Source organism: Notolepis coatsorum, assembly GCF_963971535.1.
Source record: "Notolepis coatsorum genome assembly, chromosome: 1".
Taxonomy (NCBI): Eukaryota; Metazoa; Chordata; class Actinopteri; order Aulopiformes; family Paralepididae; genus Notolepis; species Notolepis coatsorum.
The window spans coordinates 230,319,133-230,330,570 of record NC_140165.1 but is presented as its reverse complement, the minus strand read 5'-3'; the positions used below and the strand labels follow the sequence as shown (position 1 = coordinate 230,330,570).

General features: G+C 41.8%; 1 protein-coding gene across 1 annotated transcript in view; it reads right to left on the bottom strand.

The window, feature by feature from the left end:
- The window catches only part of atp1b3b (ATPase Na+/K+ transporting subunit beta 3b), an 86,545-nt gene that overhangs the window by 21,336 nt on the left and 53,771 nt on the right, over window positions 1-11,438 (bottom strand). Inside the window, exon 3 of the mRNA XM_084325630.1 lies at window positions 4,336-4,434. Within this exon, the coding sequence (XP_084181756.1) occupies window positions 4,336-4,434 (99 nt within the window). The remainder of the gene's footprint in view (window positions 1-4,335; window positions 4,435-11,438) is intronic.

The following is an 11,438-nucleotide window of genomic DNA, read 5'->3' as shown; positions in this document are numbered from 1 at the left end:
AGACTATATCATTATTATTTAAACCAGAGTATTCATGCATGTCTATTATTCATAAGCACATTTCGTAACCGTTTATGGTTTGATTTTCCACCACAATGCTTTAAAGTTGATGCGTATAAGATACGATATTCCTTTATTGATCCCCTCTGGGAAATTTGACGTCATAGGAGCACGGGGGAGGGGAGGTACATGTATGGACAGGGTAATAGGAGAAAGACATAAATATAGGCAATAAAATTTAATCTGAACATAGAAATATGAGAAGATTAAACGGTGTAAACAAAAGGTGCAGATGAGGGTCTGTATCCTATCGGTCATAATGTACGTTATAGTCCGTGCAGGTTTTAGTGGTCAGACACACTTAGTGGTAAATAGTCATTTCATCAATAAACCTCTTGAATCTTGAATCATTTGGAGCCTGAAATAGATAATTGTTTTACATTCATTAAAGGGTAATTTAAAGGATCATGAAATAGATAATTGTTTTACATTCCATTAAGGGTCATTTAAAGGATGAAATGGATAATTGTTTTACATTAAGGGTATTTGGAGCCTGAAATAGATCATAATGTTTACATTATACAGCGGCTTCCCTCCCCTTCTTTACATTTAGGACTAGAGCTGCACGATTCTTGCTCAAATGTGAATCACGATTTTTCTCTCTAAGAATTGAGATCACGATTCTCTCACACGATTCTTATTTTTTCAATAAAATCATTTATTGCACTCTTTCTTAAACAGACAACATAACATATATGAAAGTGCTTGACTTAAACTTAAAAGTCTCTTGTAACATACAAAATAACTCAAGTCAGAATCGTCATCATTTAAAAGTTAAGTAAATATTTTTTGTATATAAAAGAAAATCGTCATAATTTAGAAATGAGATCGCATAGGTCTATGAATCGAGATCGCAATCTATTTTCGATTAATCGTGCAGCCCTATTTAGGACTTAAAAGAAAACGGAGAAGAAACACATCCAACTGCATCACATCCACTAAAGACATTATTAATCCATTAATCATCATAGGACTTTGTTGACTAATTGGTTTGTTGATTTAAAATCTCACACGCAATCACTCAGAAGGACCATTAACCCTTTCTCTGCCACGCTTATATCCATCCTTGTAGCCAGTCTGCCAGCTCTATTTGTCTATGGAGATGTTCACCTAGTTTGCAGGGCTATAACTTTTTAAATTGTATTGCTAAATTGACATTACTATGGCCCATTCAACATCGATTAGCTATCGTTCAGGGTGTAGGAACGTTTTACTTTTTCATTCACACAAAAATACGGTCTGGAGTATAAATATGTTTTTATTGTTTTCTGCAGTATTTCATAGAACGTGAGTTATAGCCATTTATGCATATATTAGATCATCAAATGCAGTTTGATAGTGATTGATGCCAGATAAAACATTTCAATTCTACAAGGTCCTAAACGTCATGACTCATCATCTGCTGGTGACCGGAGGGGGGGGGGGGGGGGGGTCGTTTATAATGCAATGACCGACGTTAAATGTTTCATGTAGTATGGGTGATATATTGATCATAGCAGTTTGTATGGATAATAATAATCAAAAACGCTGAAACTCCCCGCAGCTTCCTCGTAGCGATGGGGGATGATACTGGAGCAAAAAGATCGCTATTAGGGGATGTTGATCTAGGCGAACCATTTCCGGGTTGTATAATACTATATACGTCCAAATAATGTTGTTTATCGAGTTATGGCAACGGATCGATTATCCAGTGTGTCCAGATGGAGTCCTGCGAGCGATAGCGAGTGGTGGACGGAATAGGGGTGACACCAAGCACTTCCGGCCCCACTTCCGGTTTGGCAACTCGCCGATCGGCCACCAGGTGGCGGTATTGAAGCGCTGGAGAGTTGAGCGGAGTCCTACAGCACCAGTCAAGGATCCGTGGGTGAAATATGAATACCATGACAGAAATTTGAAATATTGATCTCAAAGATGCTGTAAAACGTCATTGGCAGATTAAGCATGGCGAGGAATGACGTCTTAACACGTCATCGGCGGAGAAAGGGTTAAATTGACCTCCAGCCCCGCCCTCTTTTCTTGATCCTCCACACAAACTTTGTTTGTCCGAGGGACGTGGCAGCTGTGATTGGAGGATCAAGAAAAAGGGGTTTGGCTCGACATAAGTCAATTTAGTGCTTGCCAGAGATTTTTCAGGAAACTACTCCTTCCTCCAAACATATAAAATGACGTATTCCATCCATATGGATATTAAACTGACAAGTGTTTTTGTTCTGATGATGTTGCTGCAGAACGAACAGCGTAAGTGGATAGCAGATAGAAACTGAGACTTGCTTCAACCCTCTCCATGCGTCCCTCAACTGCAGTGAAGCCCTTGTGGAGGAATCCCTGGTTTGTCCCGACAACAGCTTGAATCTCACACCTAGAGAGCCAGTGTCCCCTAACCCCCACCTTCCACAAGAGAGCTGGATCCCCTTCTCCACCTCGGTGTTCTCCCAGGTGACCACTGGAAAAACTCTCCTCTCAGTCAAAGCTCCTTTAACCTACATGTACTTTGTTTGTATGCGTTTCACTATTAAACCTCTATTGATCACGAAGATCCATCTACAACATAATTGATGAGTCCGGCTCCAACACACAATCAATAGGGAAGTCAAGTGTCATCATATTCCCTCCCTATAACCATTGATAAGCGGCTACAGAGGATCTGTGCTGTGGTGCGTCAGAAAAATACACTGTGTGTGACGACTTGATAGAGTTCTGTGTTCACAGCAGGTGGTGCCCAATTATTACCCACTTGTGGTGAAACCCCCCATCAACTTGGCGGACAACAGCATTTGTAGAGGGTGTAGAACTACCACATGCCTCCTCCGATACATGTGGAGTCGCCAGCCGCTTCTTTTCACCCGACACTAGCGAGGAGTTTCACTGGGGGAACATAACGTGTGGGAGGTTCACGCTATTTCCCCCAGATCCCCTCCCTGCTGAACAGGCGCCCCGACCGACCAGTAGGAGTCGCCGTTTACATCGCAGTTTTTCGAGTCTCTGCGGTGGTAGGCGAGTGCTTAGTCCACTGCGCTACCCAGCCACACCTTCCCTTGTTTTGTTTTTTTGCCAGCACCTACACTAGTATATTGAGAGGGGACCCTATTAACTGTTACACCGCTGAACGGCATGCTGGGTACGGCTTGCTGGCTAGCCAGGTAGCATAACTGTTTGTTAACAGCTGGGAGAACAGAAAAGAAAGATGAACGTTTTGTATGTTTGCCATGTTGTTTCACTAAGCTCATGCATTTCAAGTCGGTGATGTAACTTTAATGCTTTTGTTCCCGATAAGAACGCTACCAGCCTGGAGGTCCAAATGGCAAATATCTAGCTGTTAGTAAAGACAGCAGCCAGCTAACTCGCTTGTTTGATTATCTCACGTTCGCTATTGTCTCTCATAGATATATATATATAACTAGATGGTGCAAGGCGGAGTCTCCAGCGTAGTTCACGACATGACATCAATCATAAATGTCTATGGTGCATGTACTATTGAAATAACCATAGCTTGCTCAATTGGATGATTGGACATGTTGAAATTATTTTCACATGAAAGTCCATTATAAGTATACATAACTACATCGCTGACGTTTATAACAAACCAAACCGTTTGAAATCGGTTGAAAATTTAGCAAGCTATGGTTATTTCAATAGTACATGCACCATAAACATTCATGTGATGAGTGGGCGTGCTGCCTGTGGCAAGATGGCCGCCATGTGGCAACGTCGGTCTCCATTGGCCAGCAGCATGGGTGAGACATCTAGCCTTTATACATGTCTATGGTCTCACCTCCTGCACCTCCCGCAGACCAGCAACCTCTTCAAAGGCTCTGAGACCAAACATCAGCAGCCTCTCCTGGCCCTTAACTCATTCTGCGCCAATCACATAATATTACGCGTTTGCTCGCCAGCGCGCTATGTGGTGTGCTACTGGAGCGCCCCCACATTCATTTAGTTTGACAGCTATTGAGAGTAAATTAGTTTCATTGAGCTGTAATCAACACAACACAATAATTCAATGTCCCCGCGACTCCCCATCACTGGTGTCCATATCTAAAGTAATTTACTCTCAATAACTCAAACTAAATGAACGTGTGCACAATAAATCAGCTTTTTGACGAAGTGTCCCTTTAAATTCCCTTTCAATAAACGTTATTCTTGCATCGTTATCCTGCCTCATTTGTGCAGTTGGGTGTTTTGTCCGCTCGTGAAAAACAGTGAATCGATGGGTCATAAACAAACAACTGCGATAATGGGTCATAAATGTCTATGAGCCATAAAACAAGTACTCACGCTGCAGGAAGCTCTCCAGATGCTGGACGTACTGGCCGTACTCGCTGGAGGCGTTACGGCTGTAGCCGATATCCAAGGCATGGGGCCGGATCACCAAACCTGGGGGAGTTGCATTGGATTTGCTTTAATATTCAATATATATATATATATATATATAGTATACACATCAGTCTTCATGTCTATGTCTCTTGGTATGTGGTGTAAAATATACTGCCTTGCAGAAGCTAATCGCAGTAACTACGCAAATGGTGAAACTGAGAAAAATAGCTTGAAAGTTATTTGACTATCCAGTTATTTTGTAGTTACTTCTTTATACCCCTTTTTCTCTAAAACAGAGCAAGACTGAACTGTGAACATTTGTCACAAGATAAAACAGATATTGAAAATTTACAATAAAATTATAACTACATTTTGAAGAAGATTGTAGTTATTGCGGTTAGCTTCTGCAGGACGATATTGATGGGCTTCCTGTAAATACAGCAATACACCGAAACAGGAAATGAAAAGTCATTCCTCTGAGCTGTTGTGCTAAAAATTATAATCTATGGAGCACTGGCTTTACATACTCCCTTTCAAAACAAAAAAAAGCTGGATGTTATTATACCACATTATTTGTTATTCGACTGTGATATTTTCACCAGTTTCATAAGCATGGATGGATTGTTTCAACTGCTATCATGGCTAATGTCACCAATAGTCGACTAACGGCAAATTTTGGCCAATCATAGTCGACCATCCAAATCCTTAGTCGGGGACAGCCCTACTAATGTGTGAATATACTCTAGTCTAGGAGGTGCTCAAAATGGCCGCTTATAATGGATGCAGAACAAAGCTCTAATATATACAGTATATTGATGCAGAGAAACACATGAAAACAAAGGATACCACTGAGGTCCCCGGTCACAATATATATTTCAACGGTAGTTAGGCTCGTAGGAAGGTATGTTACTCTAAATGCAACTACACAAACCTCCATTCCAGAGGGGTTCAGATAAAGAAGGCTCTACCGTACACTAATGGAGTATGCTGTAATGGAGTACACTTGGAGTGCACTGTCTTGGGAGTACTACAACTGTCCTTTAGACTAGAGAGAGTAGCTAATAGTAGAGAGGATAGGAGAGGATAGGTAGAGAGGAGGAGACATGAGTTAAAGAGGAGAGGAGGGGTAGAGAAGAGAGGGAGAGACATGAGAGTTAAGGAAAGGAAAGGAGAGGAGGGAGGGAGAGAGGGGGAGAGTAGAGGGCAGTATAGTATGTGGGTGGAATACATTGTCAATGAGAGGATGTGTAGGCTGAGAGGCAGAAATTGGCTGCAATGCATATCTCTTCTCTTAGTTAAACATGTGTCGCCCATCGCATGTGTGTGTCGCTGCATGACTACGCTGGAATGTGTGCTATGAATAAAGACTTCTTCAGGCACCTAGGGCGCCTAAGGAAGTTCCAAGTCAGTCAGAAGATCCTTAAGAACTTCTACTCATGTACAATAGAGAGCATCCTGACTGGCAATATCACCTCCTGGTTTGGGAATAGCACCGCACAAGACCGTAGCAGACTACAGAGAGTGGCACGTTCAGCCGAACGCACAATTGGAGGGGGGCTTCCCACCCTCCAGAACATTTACAACAAGCGGTGCAGAGGTAAGGCTAAGAGAATCATCAAGGACTCCAGCCACCCAAACAACTGCCTCTTTGAACTGCTGCGGTCAGGCAAGCGATACCGGAGTCTCATGGCGAGCACAGAAAGACTCAGAAGAAGCTTCTATCCCCAGGCCATCAGGCTGCTCAACGAACAATAAACACTATGCAACAACCATCAAATGCACACAGCACACACACCCACACACTCACTTTAAACAAACAACACACTGCAGCACCCACTCTCCACACTTTAGATCACCTAAACACACTTTATATTTATTGGTAAAGGATTTGCACTACAACTCGTACACCTTACTGTAAATTGTACCTCATCCCATTTCTGCTTTGCACTATATAGTATTGTATATTAGTACATTGCATAGTATATTGTATATTGTATGGTAACTCAGTTACTTCTATTCTGCATCGAACATTGTACATATGTCTATACTGAACACTGTGACTTCTATTTTTACTTCTATTACATGCTATACTATTTTATTTCATACTTATCTTGTCTAGCACAGTCTCTGGAGCGTAACAGTAAGAAGCATTTTGTATAAAAGTATTCTGTACTTCTGTATGACAACTATTAAAGAAACTTGAAACTTGAAGTCCAGTTTAATCTTTAATCATTTTGATATTGGACAATAATTATTCAAGTCACCGGAAACACCATTACGTCCTCACATTTGTAATATTACCGGAGATAAACATTCGATTGGAAATGTGAGCAAGCAGTGCAGCAATTATATGAGAACTGAGACGCAGGAGGCAACGATCGAGATGATCTTCACCCTTCGACTCCTTTGTGTTTAATCCTATAAGTGCATTATGCACCTCACTATAACTCACAGGTCTAAATGAAAATCGCTTGTTCGAGTGTAAATAATTGGATGAATTCTCCGCTACGGAACTAGGAGTATAATTTACTGGAAGCATAAATCCGTAAATCCAAATGAGAGATGTGTCATAAATCCGTAAATCACATTACTGGTATCAACACGATCTACTGAGGGCGATGGGCCTGTGCCCTCCATCTGCCTGCGAGTGTGACAGGAGAGATGGAGAGAGAGTGCATCTGTGAATGTGTGTGAGAGAGAGAAAATCTGAGAGATAAAGAGAGAGGGAGGGAGGGAGGGAGGGAGGGAGGGAGGGTATTAGAGGAAGAGAGACAGAGAAGGGAGTGAGAGGAGAGAAAGAGAAAGTGAGGAGACAGAAAGAGGAAAAAATTGATTATATGTTCCATGTCTTTCTCTCTCCCATATTTCCTGTTTACTCTACTGTATTCTGTGTGATAAAATAGATAGACTCCCCCCCCCCCCCTTCCCCCAGCCAATACAATACTTGTTAGTGTCTCTTCCCGTCTTTGGGCCAATGAGGGACAGTTCTAGGAACAGGGCAGATGGAGGGCAGAAGGACAGACAGCTCATCTATCAGATATACAACTCATTTGCACACTCTCACAGACACACACACACACTCCAGACTAATAATTCATTATTATATCATAGTTTCTTATGTGTGTATGTATGTATGCATGCATATGCATAATGTATGTTTGTGTATGATTAAGATCAGGGGATTCTGGGTCTGACCCAGACTAGATATGAGTATTATGAGTATATGAGTATATACAGTGTATTGTCCTACATGCTCTGTAAATAACTATGTACAAATACCGTGATGTCCCACTATGTTACCTGTTCATTGCACAATGTTGTTTATTGGATTCCATTATATGTTGTACTACTGTATTGCACATCGTTGCGGGCAAGACCACCCGCATTTCATTGTATACTTGTATGCCGTGACAAATAAAACTCTTGACTTGACTTGAAAAGTAGGGCTGACCTCGACTAATGAAAAGTATTAGATGACTAACTGACGAGTTCATTTATACTGTTTCCAACACCATTACCATACATCTTTAAATCCATTCCAAAATGTTTAACCGTTTCAGCTGTATGTTTTCACATGTGAGACTAGGACGAGAGAACAGAACATTCTAATGATGACATCAAAGTGGCTACCGGTCATTTAATGTAAAAGTTATAGAACTCTAGAAACAGAATTCTGAGAAAACATTCAAAGAAATATACACCTGAAGAAAAAACAAAGGAAAGACAGGCAGCGTCTCTTATAGACCAAAGATGTAAGGAGATCGTCTTCAAATGGCACAGGTTTTGAGGCAGAGTGTGAGGTGAATAAAATCAATGCATAACCACTGCCAAAGTTCTGACTGAAACCCAGCCAACACTGCGCCACGATTAGGAGTCTGATTCCCACTGATTACCTGTGCTAAAAGTTTAAAGTTTCATGAGGCACCTTGGATAACCTCCCCACTAACAAATAGCATACAAGGACGTTTCTAATACTACATACTCTAATACTAATACTACAACTCTGTACATAGATTAGCACTATACTAAGTAGTACTCATTTATATATTTTATATCCAGTTTAATCCCCTGTACAATCTACATTACTATCACACTTTACGGTTACATTTGCACTCTGGCTGGATGCCAAACTTCTTTTTGTTGTACTGTACTTGTGCTGTATAATGACAATACATTTTAATCTAATCTATCTATCTTCTAGCTGGAAGGACAAGAGGACGGGAGTCGGCACCATGGCCGGAATCTGGGCGTTGGGGAAATTCCCACTGAGCATGTGTTTTACCCCCTGTTCAGTCTCTCGTGACATCACCGTCCTGTCCTCGGGTCAGAGACTTCCCAGCTCCCAGCTGGCGTGAATTGTGGAAGGCAACTAGTGCTGCAGTAGAGCGGTACAGAGAGGAGCTAGACTCTGGTCAGGGCCGACCGTAGCTCAGGAGGTAGAGCGGTACAGAGAGGAGCTAGACTCTGGTCAGGGCCGACCGTAGCTCAGGAGGCAGAGCGGTACAGAGAGGAGCTAGACTCTGGTCAGGGCCGACCGTAGCTCAGGAGGTAGAGCGGTACAGAGAGGAGCTAGACTCTGGTCAGGGCCGACCGTAGCTCAGGAGGTAGATTGGTTGTCTGGTAATTGGAACGTTACCAGTTCGATTCCAACTCCTCATTTAACATACATTTCGCCAATGCCATCCGCTTAACAAGGAAATACACATGTGAAATGCGGATTAGAAGTTGATAAATCTAGTGATCTATGCACAAAAGCAATACTTTTTTCCAGCAAGTCACATTTTTTGTGTATGCTAAGCAGGGTTGTGATTATAGATTAAGTATTTCCAAAACGCAGCATCGATAGGGATAAAATGAGATAAGACTAAAGTCCAATGCACAAGGGGGGCGATTTTTGCCAGGCGACCGTTTTTTTTAAAGCCAGGCGATTGATAGAATGTTATCGCTTCCATTGTTATGAATGAGAGAACCCACACAGCAGGACATTTTCGAGCGACAATCGTGTAGCAAGTTCTGTCGCCTGGCTAAATATCGCCTCAATCTAATTTTTTTTGCGGCAGACAGGCAACACAGCAAGGTCACAATGAGGAAATAACATGACTTCTACTGGTGTATCATTTGTAAAAGTATACGTTCACTCTAATAAAACAAATTGTCTAATGGCTGAGCAGGAAATCATGTCCGGAAACAACCAGGAAATAGTTGTCGAAAATGTATAATAATAACCACAAGATACATTCAGTGCTGGATCTAACTAAATGTATTTATGGAGACACATTTATGGAAAGTTCAAGACCGGACCACAAAGCTTCTGGAAGGGTTAGAGAATGACACGCGACGGCGCTTCCAATTCGTACGGTGATGGTCTACCGCAGGGCTATTCAACTGGCGGCCCGCGGGCCAGATCCGGCCCGCGGGATGATTCTGACCGGCCCGCCAAAGATTACACGACAATATTTTTTTTTCTTTTTTTTTATTTAAAAAAAAATATATTTTTTTTTTTTTTTTTTAACTTTTTTATTTTCATGTCAACGTTAACACGCACAATTGAGCCAAAAGTCACTCAATTAATGACAGATTTCATTGATAAATTCAGGGAAAACTTTGCAAGTCGATTTGATGAATTTGACATGTCCAGAGAAAGAGAATTGATGCATTTTGTGAGCAACCCATTTGCCAATGTAGCTGCTATTTCCACAAAAGGACAAGAGTTCCTTGCATCACTTCACATTGATGAAGGTCTCCTGCAACTTGAAATAATTGACATGCAAGCATCATCTGCTCTGAAGCAGGCACTTGAGAATGAATCCACCACAACATTTTGGATAAAGTGTATTCATGTCAAGACATTCCCCAAAATAAAAACGCTGGCAATATCTGTGCTAACAATGTTTGGCTCAACATACACCTGTGAATCCAGTTTCTCTCACATGAATGCCATTAAAACAAGCAACGTGCCTCCTTGACAAATGAGCATTTGCATCACTGTTTGCGGGTAGCCCTCACTTCCTATGAACCCTCTTTCTCTGCCATTGCCCAGTCAAAGAAGTGCAATCGCTCTCATTAGATGTGTGTATGTAGGCTAGGCCTGTCTGCCCCCCACCCCCTGATGTTTGAGAGTTAAGAGTGGACAATAAGTGCTAATAAGATGCTGTGATTTGCTGTTGTTGCACAGACATGAAGCACTTTTTCATAAGCTCAGCTGCACTATAAATGTGTTTTTTTGTTCAAGTGTTGATGTTAGAATGTTCAGATGCACATCATGCACTTGTTTGTTTTTTATTTTATTTTTATATTGAAATGTTGAAGAGGAGATGTTGCAGTTGTTGCACAGTCATAAATGAAGCACTTTCTGCAGGAGATGTTGCAGATGTGGCACATAAATGAAGCACTTTTTTTGAAAAGTATACTACTTTTGCAATGTAGTTAAATAAAAGTTGTGAAAATGTGGTTGCGTGTTGTGTCAAGTGTACATATATTCATAGCACGGGGAGGCGCCGTGGCAGTCCGGCCCCTGGCCCCTTGGGTTTCTGACAATGTGGCCCCCTGAACAATTTAGTTGAATAGCCCTGGTCTACCGGCAGCAAAAGAGTTAGTCTCTCAGCCTCTGCATTATGATATGAAAAATTTAACTGTAGTGCTGTCAGACCCGGTAAATCACTATCCAATGGCTGTTAGTTGTAGCACTAACAGCGTTTTTACAGTGTTTCCCCTGTATTCTCACGTCACGTCAGCTTCATGCAATGGCTCATTCGAATCACACAGCGATACGCTACCGGGAGCAAAAAGAAGTTCGCCAATCACTCTCTCGGTTACAGAAATATGATACGAAATGGAACGGTAGTGCTATCACACTACCTGGTTTGTTGCCGTGATTGCTGGCCAAGATATAAGACCGTTATTCCACAGTTTAGCTAAATAGCACTCCCTTTCTCTAACGGGGAGTCCCAAATCACATTGGCTCAACGTGGTTTTCCATCTCGAAGACGTGACTTATTCCTTGTGGCTGCGGTGGCGGCTGACTGGTATTAATGATTTTGATGTGGGTTTTCCAGAAGTCGCTT